The 16,891-nt window shown below is 36.5% G+C and overlaps 1 protein-coding gene across 6 annotated transcripts in view; it reads right to left on the bottom strand.

Moving 5' to 3' along the window:
* Positions 1–16,891, bottom strand: part of LOC116169891 (1-phosphatidylinositol 4,5-bisphosphate phosphodiesterase) — a 36,931-nt gene that overhangs the window by 2,137 nt on the left and 17,903 nt on the right. For all 6 annotated transcript variants that reach the window (XM_031486088.1, XM_031486089.1, XM_031486085.1 and 3 more), the window contains 9 exons: positions 9,554–9,790; positions 9,308–9,502; positions 9,052–9,260; positions 8,565–8,986; positions 8,374–8,515; positions 2,190–2,347; positions 1,899–2,138; positions 1,667–1,850; positions 1,381–1,619 (listed from right to left, as the gene is read on the bottom strand). In XM_031486088.1, coding sequence (XP_031341948.1) covers positions 1,381–1,619; positions 1,667–1,850; positions 1,899–2,138; positions 2,190–2,347; positions 8,374–8,515; positions 8,565–8,986; positions 9,052–9,260; positions 9,308–9,502; positions 9,554–9,790 — 2,026 coding nt within the window. The remainder of the gene's footprint in view (positions 1–1,380; positions 1,620–1,666; positions 1,851–1,898; positions 2,139–2,189; positions 2,348–8,373; positions 8,516–8,564; positions 8,987–9,051; positions 9,261–9,307; positions 9,503–9,553; positions 9,791–16,891) is intronic.

Below are 16,891 nucleotides of genomic sequence, written 5' to 3'. Positions count from 1 at the left end.
TCATTTGAGAAATCAAAACTCTGTTTCGAATATTATAAGAACATCCACCTAATTACTAATTGGACAGTGACTGTATAAAGACAGTGTGGCTATATTCCCCACATGCATCCCTTCGCACGCGGAGTATCTAATCTAATTGTAATTGGCGCATAATTGGTAAATACCGGAGGAAGGAGATTATTCTTTTATGGAAGTGGTGTTCCTTTAAATACGTGAGACAAGGTAAAATTGAGGTTGCTGTCTTTAGTTCGCAATGGTGACAATGGCGCGTAATTTTGTTTACGCTAAGTTACGGTCGTGTGGCTCTTTTAATTCTGTTGAAGACGCAGTTCGTCGTCGAAATACAGTGTGTAAAAGAAGCCAAGCAGTTTTTTTTAAGGGTATGCCCGTTTTCAGAAAAAGTTAGAACGACTGCGAGTCAACAAACCACTTGGTTAAAGTTAAAAATGTCTGCGTTCAGAGCAGCCACGGAGAATCTGTTTCATCTTGTTTGTCAAGCTAGTTTGAGCTAAGAGAAAGTGAATTTTCCTGAAGCTAAGTGCGCCTGAATAGCGCAATCCATTTCACGACCAGATTATTTGGAGTATTTAAAAGAGAAAAAAACCAAATAATTTTAAGATTTTGTTTATTTTTAATTATCGAACGCTTGCGTGCGGGGTAATTTGTTTAAACAGGATTTGTAAGCTTCTCTTTCTTCCAGGAATTGCATGTTTTTCGGAATAAATTTTTGTTATTGTCCACCAATTAATTGATTTATTTCAGGTGTTGATCAAAATATTCGTAAGTTGATGGAGGCGCTGCCGCTGATATGTCTCCTTTTGCACTATTACCACATAGAAGAAGGCAGTGGTGCAGAAATAAAGTCGCTATTTGTAATCCCCTACAATAAAAAATAGCGGTGCCGAGAAGGATATCCTGGTAATGTAATTCCCGGCAAATTTGTTTAAATAATCGCTGTGTTTTTGATTGCTTTATTGTTCAGTTGGATTACGTTCTGAAATATTAGGGACATCTGGACATAATTGCACTGTGTTTTTTAAAAGTTTATCTAACTTAAATCTGGTCTGTTGATAGACTTCGTAAAAGTTAATTAATTTGTAAATAAACACGTCTCCGCATGTTCTGCAAAAAGTGGCCCCTGTCAAAAGTTTCAAAAGCATAGGAAGTGATTGTGAAAAAAAAAGTGGCTTTAGTTAGATTTGCATACACAAGAAAAATCCCTATACCATCTTAAGTGTTAAAGACATGATCATATCTAAAAAATTTTCAGGAAATGCTGCGCTGCTCAGTGCCTTTAGTACTGGTCCACCTCACGCTTTGTCTCTCATCTCTCAAATAAACAGCAAAAATTGGGAACTGTAGGATGCAATTAAAACATACCTCAATTCCTAAAGATGACATCTGTTCGGTTTGCTTCTGTTGGGCGCCCATAAATCCTCTGGGATCGCTAAGAGCCGCCATGAAATCTTCAAATCCATCCGGCACATAGATCTTGAGTTCAATGTTACAAAACAACATAGGCAGAGACATGGGAAAATTAGCTTCAGTTCTCAGCGAAATATGTCTATATCCAGCCTGCAGTCCATCCAGTGGAAGAATACGCTGGCCAAGTAGTTTATCTGAAAAAACCATGCTACAACTTACACATCCACTTTTAGGGGCTTACTATTTTCGTCGTATACACCAAAACGTAACACAGCCAAATCAGGCAAGACGACCTTTCTGAACAGAAACGCCTCCTCGTTGTATACAGGATTCAAACCATTCCCAGGTACCAATCTTGTACGAAATTCCTTTCGAATCGTATCGGTCGGCAACCCATACATGTCGACCTCGACGTACGTCCCAACCTAACAAAGACATCAACACCCCCACCCAACTCCATAAAAAAATCATACCTTCTTATCTGACAAGAACTGTCCCGAAATGACTTGCACAGAACATTGGGCGGCGATAACACCATCGACCGGACTTTCGGAGAATGGGTCAAAGATACGATCCGAACGGCGCATGAAGTCGGGTTTCAGTAGATAACCGCAATTTCCGTTGTATTCGAACTTTCCTTGGTTGAGTTGCATTGGCAAGTCGGACGTTTGGAAATTGAGCGAGACCATTTGACAGCCCGCGTTCCAAAAGACCTAAACGCAAGGCGTTCAACTGAAATGTTTCAAGCGCTTTTTTCGGCTTACCTGTGGCATGTAGTTTGAGGAGTTCGCCCGCGTTCCGCTGGGATAAATACGGGACATTTGTTTCTTGTTGTAGTTAACGAATTCGATTGATGATGATTTTAGATAATTTAGTCCCACTGGTTCCGAGAAACTTGACATGTTGTGATGTATGTTTTTTTCTGGAAAAGTAGAGATGCTAAGTAGTCATTACCAGTACATCATTGTAATGTTGCAAACATGAGAGTTTGAAAAGTTATTTTAAAAAACTCTCCATTTTCGTTGTTCGGCCAAGAATTGCAGAGGAACTTTTTTTTTCGAATTTTCAAAAACTAATTTCAGATCCGTCATTTTCATGTTAAAACCCCCCAGATATGAAATTTCATCGAAATAAAAAATTTTTCCCCCCCCCCCCCCCCCGCGCTCTTTGGTAGTAGGAATTTTGAAAAAGAAGAAATTAATTTAAATTAATTAAAAAAGAATTTTTTTTACAAGCGGTCATGCAACACCCTGTATACACCATAGTTTCATGAGGCTTCGCTATATCTATTGTCTCAGTGTTTTTTAAATTTTTTGATTTTTCTCAACATATTAAAAGATGTAGCTTTATTTTCTACAATGCGCCTTTTACCCATTTTCGCCTGGTGGTAAACTTTGCTGCGGCGAATGGAAGCACAAGACGATATTTTCAAAATACGCATTGGTAATCGAAATATCGCATACAGGGTGTGCAAAATGTAATAATCAATTTCATCAGTTCGAAGATTGACAAAGTTCGTTTTTTCAAATGTACACACCCTGGATAATATTTGATGGTTGGATGCATATTTTTAAACTTTCTCAACCTTGAAAATTGAAAAATTGGTCCATACATTTTGGAATCCTGTACGCGTCAATATTAATAATTAATTAATAGGTATATTACATACAGTGAGTGGCTATATGGCACAAATTCATTCAAAAAATCAGGCGTTGGGTTAAAAAAAATGCTTGCACACTGTCCATTATGCTTTTTTCTTGTCATTTTTTGCACTAAAAAGAAAATATACAGGGTGCGTCAAAAAGTAGATCTTGATACCAAAGTCGATTTTCCGTATACTTAGACAGCACATAGCGTATGTATTATAAGAGGGAAAACAACATATGAATACCGCAAATGCAAGTGCAAATTTGGTAAATGTTTAATGGAACGCCCTGTATATTGAATAGATCTTTCTCATTAAAAAATATATATCTTGACATTTGCATTAGCTGTTTTTGAAATATTTTGCATTTATAGTATATTATCAAATTGTTTTACCAAATCACAGTAGCCAATACAAAACAAACAATTTGTTATTAAATAAAATATTATTCTTAGCCTGCAAATAACCTAGACTACACCAACTGTACTTTTTAATATTTATTTTCAATAAACAAAATGTAACCAAAATTTACAAATGTTGGATTTTATCAACATTGCTTCTAATACATTTTGTGTAGTCTTTATCCAATTTAAGCAAAGTTTGCTAAGGATGTTCAATAAAAAATGGCCAAGGCAAATAGCAACACATTATATATTTTGGAAATGTGAAAGAAAAGATCTATTACATTTTTGAAAAATATACAAGGTGTTCCATTAAAAATGAATGAAATTTGCATTTTGTACTAACTTGGTGATATTCATTTGATTTTTTACTTCACAGTTTCTGGCGATTTGTGACCCCCCCCCCCCTCAACTTTTGTATTTAAAGTTCTTTTTCGCAGGGTAAATATACGGAGTAATTCTGTACAGGGCACTTAGAAAGTTATGGAATTCCGAATACTGAAACTGAAAAACGTAAAATGCCGTTTTTTCCCGTTCCCGTGAGAATTTCTGAAAGTGCTTTCGTGGGCATATGTCCAACCATTCCCCAATTTTCATCATAATAGGATAAGCGATTTAAATAGACATAAGTGACAGACAGACAAACATTTTTTAAATTGATATAGGGTTGAGTAGGATAACATGGCTATCTTTGTTATTATTATACTTACAGATACGGTTAAATTGGCAAAGTTGTGTAATTTTTGGTGCTTATGGATATTCCGATGCGATATTTTCAAAAAAATAAATCGTTTCGTAGATAATTGGAAAAAAGTGAAAATCGCCATTTTTAAAAAGTTTCAAATAAAAGTTGCTAGATTCGATGGGATAAATTCAATTTTGCAGAACGGCGGTTTGCGAGATATTTACATCAACTTCCTTATTTTAAATAGACGCCATATTGGATTTTTACGCCACTCGATAGAGAAAAAAATTACTAAACCAGTGATACTGAACACTTAGTATTTAATTTGGGAATTAACCTTGCATTTTTGCCTCGAAGTTTACAATGCATTTCTTATGGCAATAATTCCATGGCCGTATTGATGGTGACTATGCGAGACAATAAACGAATGAATTTGGTTTAAATCATAATCAGTCATGGAATTATTGCCATAAGAAATATGAGAAATTGTAAACTTCAAGGCAAAAAACTGGAGAGTCCCGCTCAACCCAGTTTATTTACCAGCGAATCAGTCTAGAAATCCAACAAGACAATGCCGAATGTATTTTAGGAACCTTACCTTTTTTTTTGTAATTCTTTTGACGAAATTTACTATGATTTAAAACCTGGTTCCTATATGTAATTTTTTCCTGTTCTATTATTTTCATTATATTAATATTATTATTGTTTGTAGTATCATTGATTTTGTCATTTTTTTCTCTATTGAGTGACGTCCAATATACCATCCATTTAAAGTAAGGAAGTTATGTCAATATCACGAAAACAACCATTTCGCAAAAGTTTTGCCTACACCCATTGAATGTATCCCATCGAATCTTTAAACTTTTTTTCGATAGTTCTCTTCGTTACTAAAATATTTAAACGTTTAAAAATTTTCACTCTTGGTCCAATTATCTATGAAACGATTTTTTTTCAAAATACCCCATTAGATATCCATTAGCATAAAAAAATACACAACTATGCCAATTTAACCAAATCTGTAAGTATAATAATAACAAAGATAGCCATGTTATCCTACTCAATTTAAAACACCCTGTATAGCAGACTCGACGAACGTTGTATAGCTTATCCTGGCGAACCTTGTATATGTTGGGCGCAAAGCCCGAAAACGGCCAATGGTCGTTTTTTTTGCTCAAGCTTAGGACTGGACTATGTAAAATGACCAACGCTCGGATTCTAATTCAATTTCGGGCTTTGGTCGTCCTGAAGCAGCCAAACCTAACTTTGAGTAATTAGGAAATAACCAAAGCTAATACACATTCAAAATCTTTGGAGAGGCAACCCATAAATGACGTAACGCACTTATTTCGAAATTTGGATCCCCCCCTTCCCTCTATGTAACAGTTTTGCCAACTTCCCGCCTAAAACTACTTTAATATTTTAAAAACCAACCCCTCCTTTTTATGTACAAACATTTTTTATTTTGATTTCATTCAAAATTTTATTTATTTTTCATTTGCTTATTATACAGAGTGGCCCAACGAAAAGTATACAGAGGGCTTTTAGGGTATTAAATTTAGAAATTTCGAAAAATCCTCGAACACGTCAATTTTGTATTCGAGAGGGACAACAAATCACGAACCCAAGTCTTCAATTTGCTTTGCTTTTTATATTCTATTGATTCGTTTCGGAGAACTGACAGGTTCACTTAAGTTTAACAAACAAATTGAAGCGTCAAAATAAAATTTTAATACAAAGTGACTTAGATCGCATTTGTTTTGGTTTTTTTAGAAAAAACCATTTCAAATGCGAATTATCTCCGAAACGAATCAATAGAATTTAAAAAGCAAAGCAGCTTAGTAATCACGATTAAATTGGCTTTCAAATAATGTGCCATTTGCCATAGGATTCCATTTAAAATTTTAGGGGTTAAGCTCCCTACGTCGAGGGGTGAAGACTTGGGTTCGTGATTTGTATTCCAAAAGTTGTCCCCCTTGAATACAAAATTGACGTGTTCGAGGATTTTTCGAAATTTCTAATTTTAATACCCAAAAAGCCCTCTGTATACTTCTCGTTGGGCCACTCTGTATGCCAATTATATCTGTCATATGAGATATATAAAGCAGTCTATTACGCCCAAGGGCATAATGGATTGTCACCTCATTATGCCCTCAAACGACCTGTCAAGTATATTGATGGAGTTATATTATGTAATACAAAAAGATGCTACTTGATTCATATGAACCATTTTAATGTTGGGCAAACAATAATCATTACATTTGCATATTGGAAATGCATTATTTGGAAAGATGAAAAATAAAATTTTGTATGCAACTCAGGCATTACTCAATATTTAACGATTTAAAGATTGTAAGGTACCTCCGTAACTCTTTTAGATTTCAAAGGTTTTAAAAACACTGATTTTGTTAGATGGTCCTGAAAAATAAATTTATAGTCTCCCTCTGGTCCTGTTTGCATATCTATAAGATCCACCTGCCCTCTTGAGTTCATGTTGTTGCTCAAAATTGGTCTCCGTTTCTACGTTTTCTACATCCCCAATGGTTAAAATGTCATACCTACCTCACACTGACACTGGAACCGAATTTATTAAACTTTGGTCATTTCATATTTGCACGGTCCTAGGTTTGACTGTTTGGAGACGACCGAAGCCCGAAATTGAAAGGAAATTCGGGCTTTGGTCGTTTTAGATAGTCCAATCCTAAGATTGAGCAAAAAAAAACGACCATTGGCCGTTTTCGGGCTGTGCGCCCAACATAGGCAACATTGACATTGCCTAATATTTCTATGTAACGCTATTACAGTGCGCACATTTTAAATTCTTTGAGGTTTTGTAAGTTAAGAGATGCCGTTTCAGGACATGGTGGTGATGTGTTACAAATTCACACTGTGCACATTTTAAATATTTGAAAGTATTGTGAGTTAACGTATGGCTACTTAACTTTGCTTTTTACTGGTACCAGCGGTCATGCACAGATGACTCATTTACAACCTGCAGGAGGAACCAACTGGCTCTATGCGGATTAATAGGCGCAATTAATATAAATGGTGCGAATGCGTGATCTTTCGTCTGGTATAGTAGTTTGTTGTATAATCACACTGTGCAAATTTTTATGATAACGCTTACACTTTAAAATATTTTAGTGTACTGCATATTTTTAAGCTGCAAGCGATTATTGATCATTATTACACACTACGTGATTAACTGTTATTCGAAATTGAGTATAACCTATAACTATCACTTTTTAATTTGATCGTCGTCTTATTTACTTTTACAATAATTTTCTTCATATTTTTCTCGATATTTTATTTATTTTTATTTTATTTTGCCTTTATTTTTGAGTGGGCGGAGTTTCAGCCAAGGCTGCTCTACAAACCCAACCCACTATACATTTACAAGTATCCATGGCCGAACCCGGATTCGAACCAGGGACCCTGAGCACCACAGTCCAGCTTTAACTGAACTGCGCCACACGAGTATTTTATAGTCATTCTGCTATTCAGGTCAGAGACGAATCCAACAAATCAAAGATCATGAAAATCAGTCCAGCCGTTCTTGAATTATAAGTGGTGTAACAAATAAAACTTTGTTTTATGTATGGGGTCATCATAAAGTAAGGGGTATACTTTAAAGTTTTATATAACTTTAAGAAATTAAGCTAGTAGCAAAACGCAAATGGAATCTAGTCTGGTAGACATAAGAATTCCCATTATTTAATTAGAAATCGATTTCATTTCACATTCTGTTGTTAAGTTAGTTTGTTATTAGAAATATATAATAATCTGAAATATATCCCTTACTTTATTATAACCTTGTATATAAATATTTATTTCGAAATGGAGTCCATTTCTTTTAAAGTATTTTTGTTGAAGAAATCGAAAAACAGTTTCTCTGATGCAAAAGTATTGGCACAAAAAGTATTGTACTGTAATGGAGGCACTATGGTGCATTAGAGTGGAAAGGTAAGCTCTATGCATGTCACTCTGCGTAATGGAGGAGTCAATAAAATGCGAATCTGATCGTACAGAATGCGTCCCATAATGCAATAAATACTGAACCACGACCAATGACAAAACAGTTTCACTTTTCAGTCTTGATGTTGACGCGACAAATAAATATGTATATGCTAAGTAAATAAATTAATGATAAAGGTTTATTTTGTAAATGTTTGCATTGTTATTAAAACGTTACCTACAGTAAAAAGCAACCTAATACTTACTGTCAGCGGCATCCCAACTTTGAAACTTAACAGGCTGAGCATAATTTACCATCGAGCTAAGCCACGGATGTACATTCGTTGTAGAACCTGTATACTGCACTACAGGGGCAGCGTCCTCGCCTGGCACTTCAGAAGGAGTGGTCTAAACAAAACCATCAAATCTACCTTAGTAACTGGAAACGATTGTTTACCTCAACCGGTACATCAGTTGAAGTTGCAGATGCGCTCGCATCCTCCTTTTCTTCGTCTTCTATCACAAACTGACCTTGCCTAAACAGCTCGAGTTCCATTTTCTCAACTTCAGGTTTCAATCTTTTATTTTTTATGAGAATCTTTCTTTTTAAACACGATGGTGGTGGTAGTGGTACGCCGGGTTCCAAGGGGTAATCTTCTAGTTGCTCCTTTAAAAGCAGGTCGCCTAACATTTCGTCGCAGTATTTTGCCAATTTATATTGTTGAGCTTTACAGCAGTGATTCTCGAATGACAATATCAAGGGAGAATCAGATGTGACAAAGGCAGTATCTCGTATGGCCATTATTACATCTTTAAAAAGAATATCCGTACACATAGCTTTTCCATGGGTAATAATTGGCTCTTCATCTTCACCTTTACCTGTAAGAGACAATTTCAGAATTGTTTGCTTGGTAAATCTAATCCCCAGAAACGGAATGAATTACCATCCCAACAGTCAAGTTCCACGCATCTGCATCCGGCTAACAAAACCTGCCGGTACATTTCAACCGAGGATTTTCCACCAAACTGGCGTCCACTTAAATACGTATTGTGACTAGAATTAATATAATAAGCACATAGGGGTTGATCCATATCCATATAAATATCTAAACGATCCAAAAACACAGGTGCATTTTCATCCGACATCAAATATCTACGAATGTTGATTAATTAAATCGCAATTGCACTTGGGATTCGTACCTAATTAAACCATCCTTTGTAAATCGATTCAACTTCTTGCTTTCTTCATCTTGTTCGTACGTCGATATTATTTCGGCGGCGCGCTTCTCGTCGTATAGCGGATATAAAATTTCATTTAAGCGAGGATCTCTTTGTTTATCATTCAAGAAGTTTATAAACTGTACCAAATTGATGTAGTCCGCTTTGCCTTGCGTGCTAAAGTGTGTGCGATTACGACGATTGTACGAAAAATGGAGAGAGACTTACATAGTTCGAAACAGATCTTCAATGTCATTACGTGGACAAATCTGATGGTATAATGCGTAAAATTTGTCGAATGTAAACTGGTCCGGTTCGATGATATCGTTCTTTCCACTTGGCAATCCTAGCTCGGCAAGACACTGATAGACGTACTTTTCCGTTTTACCGGACGCAAATGTACGCGCTATAACCTTCACGGGTACCTTTCCTCTCGGATCACACAAAAATCCCAATCTCATCCAACTGGAAACGGTTTGTGTTAACTTACATTTACTTATGGTAGTGTAATATCGATTAGAAAGATTGGCAGAAGCATAATATGCAGTCGGTCATATTCAAACTGAAAGTCCCAAATGGGAAGCGTCTTCAGTATGAGTATGTACTTCTAAATACAGGCGAGAAGCAAATAACTTAAGAGTTTTTGTGTAGCAAAAGCTTCTTTGGTGCACGACTTGTTTGGTCTTTACATGCAAACTAAGTTTGAAACCAAAGCATAAAATATAAAAACATCTACAAATACATTACAACTCGCATTACAAGTAAAATGAATTCATGCCATTACAGTAAAGTGCAAGAATAATGAATGGCCGAAGAGACAGCCGGCTGTCATGAATCTCCAAAAAACTGTGACTCTAGAGGTTCTGTCTCCTAGGACATTAAAAGTAGGTATTGGCCGAGGTATTGGCAGTTGTCGAAATACATGGAAATTAAGTTACAATGTCTGCGCAAGATATGAAACCAATCGCATCCTCTTTGTACTTAATGTAAATATAATGGAGATTCTTAAGACAAAAACTACCAATGTAGTCCTAGTCACGGTGAGATGTATGAAATGTAATATGGTGGCAATGCACTGTAAGAATAAGATGGAAAGCCTCTACTCAGTCTATCACACTTTCGCTAGTGGAATCTTATGGAGATTTCTTATGAAAATCCTAATAGCGCGCATTTATTTCTATATACAGGGCAAACCGAAATAGATAGAAGCTAATTGTAGAAAGCAAAATTTTCCAAAAAATTACCCGGCGGCTACACGGATACCGGCTGAGGTACGGTGCAATTCTCATAGTTTTCATCAATACAAGTAAATTTCCTAATATTAAGAAACCTGTTTTCAAAACAAAAAATAATAAAAACCAAAAATTCTTTTAAAGAATCAAAAATATTTTTTTTAATGTAACACCCTGTATATCTTAACGTCAATTTGTTGCCTTCTTTTTCCTGATTACATTGATGTATCCCACCCTATATTTTTTGATATACCTAATTATACTCGTATGGAAAAAAATTATTGCGAGTCTGACTTATAATAAGCTAGAAAAACACCCAATAAGCATTATATAAGCGTAAAGTAAGAATAGAATACACAACAAACTAAAAGCGCCGGTGCCATACAGGCTAGCATCAATGACACATTTAATATATATCTCTCTCTTTCCCCCCCTCCCTCCCTCAGTTCTATTGTTCGTAGACAAGTCATCGGTGATGCCTTACGAAATAGAGGAGTGAGGATGCCAGAAACTTTTTACCCTTTAACAACCCCAAGCAATATTCAAGAATTAAAAAAAATTACTGTGGCAATTTTATCTATTGATCCAACAGAAATAGTTAGAGTCTCCAGAAAAATTCCCGGCACATTGAAATGAACATTTTTTTATTGGTCAAATTTTTGAAACACATAACACGCAACCACTTGCGTTTTAGTAAATGGGTCGTTCACCAGGCGAAGGTTTCTCTCTCGCGCGCTACTCATAATATAACATATAGGAGCACAGAACTATGTTTTTGGACATGATCTTTTGGATTTGATTAAAATCCTCGTTAAAATCTGTAATCTCAAGTTGGCTGTTACGCTAAACGCCATTCAATGGGCGTGCAGATAATAAACTCAAATTCAATTAAACTTTTGACTAAGATTTTCTTTGAAGGGAGACACTAACGGCAAAAGAAAAGATATAGTGAGAGAGAGAGTGGGGTACAGACACAACGAACAGGAGGAAAGAGAAAAACGAAAGTGGATAAGAGCAACATGATAATGGCATTCTGGAATGTAGTAGGGGTAGTTGGTAAAGACGCTAAATTGTGGGAGTTTGTGAGAGGATATGCTGGCATCGAGATAGTAGAATCATGGATAGAAGAAAAGAACGATAAAGAACAGGATACAGGTCAGATGAATATATGAGAGTGTTAACAATATACTACAGAGAAGAAATGAAAGAGTTAAAAAATATAGAAAATATGGAAGACAAAAGGGATGAGGAACTAATGTGGGGAGGGGGGGGGGGGTTTTAATGCATGCCAGAACAGGAATTAAAGAAAAATGGGTAGAAATGGGAATACAAGACACAAATTAAGAGATAAAGAGAGCAGGAATGATCAGAAAAGAGAGATTGGAGAATTTTAAACGGAAATATGGAGGGAGATTACACAATAGAAAATAAAAACAAGTTGTAAATCAGCATATGCATGATTAAAGCGCATTTTTGGTAATGCAGGTGAGTATTTTATTAGCGAAGTTTAAAATTATCGATCTCCCGAGTAATTTTGGCTGCGCTAAATAATTAATTTTATTTAATTTCAATTGACGGTACGTCTTCATTTTGTAAAACAAATCACAAAGTAAATAATAAGTTTTTATACTGGTAGCGATATCTAACGGTAAAATTATAGCACCTCCGAAACCCATATCGAAATTATTTTCTTCAATTATCGATCTCACAAGTAATCTAACTCAAAATAGACTAGTGCCTGCACATCTACACTATAGCAGAAAGCTTTTAGTGAAAATTTGAAGTCTCTAGCTATTGTAGTTGTGGAGATCTAACGCGGACAGCCGGCCTGCCAGCAATGACGAATATAATAGCGTATTTTTTTCAAAAATGCGCTAAAAATAGATGAATTTAAGGTAGGAACAAGAATAGTACCGGATCACCAATCATCAATTTTTTGAAGGTGGCAAACAGAGGAAAAAAGAAAAATAGAACAAGTCGGAGGGAAATACAATTAGAGGAATGGAAACGACATTTTCTCAAGTTACTACAAGAAAAGCAATAATTGTGCCGATCTTCAAAAGAGGGAACAAAGAATGTGTGGGGAAACTACAGAGGAATTACTATAATGACTACAGCGTATAGAATCTATGCAATATGATACAGGAAACACCAATGGGCTTCAGAAAAGGGAGGGGAACGATCGGATATGTATACAGGGTGTTTCGAAATTCGCGCACACGGACTATAATATGATGTTATACGACAAAAACTGAACAAAAAGCCCCTCTACCAACTTTCCATCAGACCGCTATTTTTCGAACTACCGCGGTTTTAAAAATCTCCCCCCCCCCCCCCACGATGCGCCACTGGTTAAACTTAATAATAACACATTTTTAAAAACAAAAGAAGGTTTAAAATAAACTATAATTATGACGAGTACGTAATTAAACAGTTGTTCAAAATGTCCGCCCTCTGCTAGTAAACAAGTTTCAGAACGTCCAAAAAAAAAGTGCCTGTCTGATTAACAACTGGTAGAGGAACTTTTTATTCAGTTATCGTTGTATAACACCATCGCGTTTGACAGAGTGGTAAGGGAAGAAGTATGGAAGATGGGAAAAATTGACAAGGATTTAAAAGATCAAGGGACTACATGGGGAGACAAGATTGAGGGTAAGAATAGAAGGAAGGAGTATGAAGTGTTTTGGACTAATCTCTACTTTGACTTGGAAAAAGTATTACGACCGGACCACAGTGGAGGGATAGTAGTGGGAAGAAGAAAGATAAGGCCCCTGGCATACACGGACGCAGTTATCATGACACCAGATAGTCCAGTCAAATGATCATAATACCTTGCATCAGATGTGTCATTTATATTTTCTTTTTAAATTGTTAGGCTGAGTATGGATGTCAAAAATCCAAGTTTTTGACATCCAAAGACCTGTGCGAGCAAGGCAGCACTAGAAAATACGCCATTTTTTCTATTATCTTTAGGTTTTGGGTAGTTTTAGTTCTGAAGGACAGATTTTAAAGCAATTACTGTCGTATACTTGTTTAGACTAGACAAAATTTGTGACAATTCAAGCCCTTAACCGGCTCTGTAAGTCTAATAGTTTTGGAGATACAGCGTTTCAAAAATTCGTAAATTATTCAGTTTTAATCAAATTTGCCTTTTTTTTCGCATAAAAACCTCATGAACATTTTTATAATTTTGTTCGTTTGGGGGACTTTGTGGTGAGGAGTCTCCATAAAATCCGCACAGAAAGAGCTAGAATGTTGATATCCTCTGGATCCCCAGCATCTCCCATGATAAGAAAGTTGTCATCTTCTTCTTCTTCTTCAGCAAGATCCACTACCTGTTGCATGGATTGCGAAATCTATGAATTTTTCCTTTTGCTTGACCTTGCTCGACCATTCAAAAGGGACACCGAATATAGATCTGTGACAGTAGCAGAAAGGTTACTCACAACACTATGGTTTGAATGAATAACGCATCATATATAAACATGGACATTTTTCCACTAAAAGACAAAAATCAATATTTAATTTGTTTTCATTATTCGCAATTTTTAGCACTTCTTCAACAACAAGTTTATTACGACTTACGACAATTCATCGTGCATATTTGATAACTTTAGTTTCTGCGAAGAAAAAACGCAAATTTTGATAAAACTTGTAAAACTAATAAATTTACCAATAGTTGAAGCACCGTAGCTCGGAAACTATTAGACTTGCGGAGATCGTTAAGGGCTTAAATTGTCAGAAATGTTGTCTATTTCAAAAAAGTATACGACGAATTGCATTAAAATCGGTTCTTCAGGAGTAAAACTTACAAAAACCAAAAAATGGTAAGAAAAATGATATATTTTCAAGTGCTGTGTCGCTCGCACAGGTCTTTCAATGTCGAAAACTTGGATTTTTCACATCCATATTCACCCTAACAATTTAAAAGAAAAAATAGAGATGACATCTGATGCACGGAATGCCCATTTTTTTGTCTAATTTGACTGTACTAAGAGGTACAACAGATGAAGGAAATTATGGGAAGACTGGAAGGGTATTGGGAAAGGAAAGAATGGAGCTAAATGTAGAAAAGTCCAAGATGATGAGATTGAGGGGGGGGGGGGGAAAAGGGGAGATGGGAGGGGGCTCATGGGTGCTCATGTACGAAACGGAGAACGAAGAAACCGGCCCGTGTGGCGCAGTTCAGTTAAAGCTGAACTGTGGTGCTAAGGGTCCCTGGTTCCAGAGTTGGACTGGGTCAACTGGGTCACCTGGGTCACTGAATTAACCTGGGTCACTGGGTCACCTCATACTCTCTTCAGTTAGACCCAGTGACCCAGTTTGACCCAGCGACCCAGTTTGACCCAGCGACCCAATTTCACCCGGGGACCCAATTAGACTCAGTAACCTGCCATTTCTGTGATGTTTGCTTTAATACTGCCTTACAAAACTTTCCATGTTCCGAATTGTATTATAGTAATGTTATTTCTTTCCCCCCTTCATTTCTTTGCTTTAGGGCTTACCAGTTCCTCACAGGTGTTCATTCACATTTAATTTTCTTCTATTAGTTAGCTTAATCTAAATAAATCTTTTCTCTAAATACTTTCATTGACTACTTGACTACAAACTATAAACAAATGCATTTGATTTTTTAGGTATTAGTTCTCTTGAATGAAATTGGGCTACGTGCTTGTTGGCGAATATTATTGAGGAAGTTTTTTTTTTAATTAAAAGTTACTTGAAATTGTTTTGCATGACAAAATTTATATACCAATACAAACCTAATGCTATCAATTTGAATAAAAATTAACCTTAAGATATTCCGAATACCTAACAATAATTTAATTACTAGGTCACCGGATTCAACTGGATCAACCTAGGGGCAAAGGCAACTGGGCCACCGGGTCAAGATGGGTCACTGGGTCACCGAGTCAAGCTGGGCCACAGGGTCAAACTGGGTCACCGGGTCAAGCTGGGTCACCGGGTCAAGCTGGGTCACCGGGTCAAACTGGGTCACTGGGTCGAGCTCGGTCACCGGGTCACCGGGTCAGTAAACTAACTGGGTCACCGGGTCAGTAAACTAACTGGGTCACCGTGTCACTGGGTCACTCTATGCTTGACCCAGTCCAACTCTGCCTGGTTCAGGCATGGATATTTGTATATGTATAGTGGGTTGGGTTGGTAGAGCAGCCTAGGCTGAAACCCCGCCCACACAAAAATAAAGGCAAAAAAATGAAATAAAATAAAAAAAACCATACAACTGAATATCAAACGATCCTCGAGATCTTCGCACATACATCATTTTTACAACACACCTTAAGGGATTGATTGATGATTCTGTCCCACCAGATCAGCATAGCTTGTAAAACAAATTTTTGAATCGGCATTAGTTTTAATTTTATTCGAGGTCCGTATACAGGGTGTCAATTTTAAAACTTACAGTCGGCCATATTATCCAAACTAAACAAGATATTGAAAATCGCGCAAAACCGTTTCGGGAGTATCGAGGGGGAACCAGAATGACGTTATGACTGACACCCCCACCCTCTCTTAACCCCCCCCACCCCCTCTTCAAAAATCCTAAATGGCAACCCCATACTTGTGATACATCGTTGGAAAGCTACTGAAAAATGCTTTCCAGTGGTACCAATAAAGTCAATATTAATTAAGACAATTTAACAAAAATTTAACATCACTGGAAAGCATTTTTCAGTAGCTTTCCAACGATGTGACACAAGTATGGGGTTGCCATTTAGAATTTTTGAAGAGGGGGGCTGGGGGGTTAAGGGCGTGGGGGGGATGTCACTCATAACGTCATTGCGGTTCCCTCTCGATACCCCCGAAACGGTTTTGCGTGATTTTTAATATCTTCTTTAGTCTGGAAAATATGGCCGACTGCAAGTTTTAAAATTGACACCCCGTATACAAAATTTCATTTAAATATCTGAACAAATAAAAAATTTGAAATAGCGCATGTGCAAAGCAAATTTTTCGATTCGGCATCAGTTTTACTTTTATTTGAAGTGCCAACGTACAAAATTTCAGTTAAATATCTTAACAAATAACAAAATTGGGATTGCGCAAATACAAAAGTTGGGTTGCACATACGCAATTTTTTTAATCTGCATAGTTACCTAAACATTCATATATTCGTTGTAACAAGAATTTTAAAAGAAACCCTTTTTTGGAGGTTTGGACAGTTTTTGGGCTGTAACTTTTTGGCCCGTTAGTTTACGTATCCGAAAAACAATAGCGACCTTTCTTATATCCTGAAGAACATGTGTATCAATTTTCAAAGCGATCGGACGTCTCTACACAAAGTTATCGTGCACACGGACAGACAGACAGCAAT

The sequence above is a fragment of the Photinus pyralis genome, unplaced genomic scaffold (genome assembly GCF_008802855.1).
Source record: "Photinus pyralis isolate 1611_PpyrPB1 unplaced genomic scaffold, Ppyr1.3 Ppyr1.4_LG4, whole genome shotgun sequence".
NCBI lineage: Eukaryota > Metazoa > Arthropoda > Insecta > Coleoptera > Lampyridae > Photinus > Photinus pyralis.
This window is presented reverse-complemented; position numbering and strand designations above follow the sequence as displayed.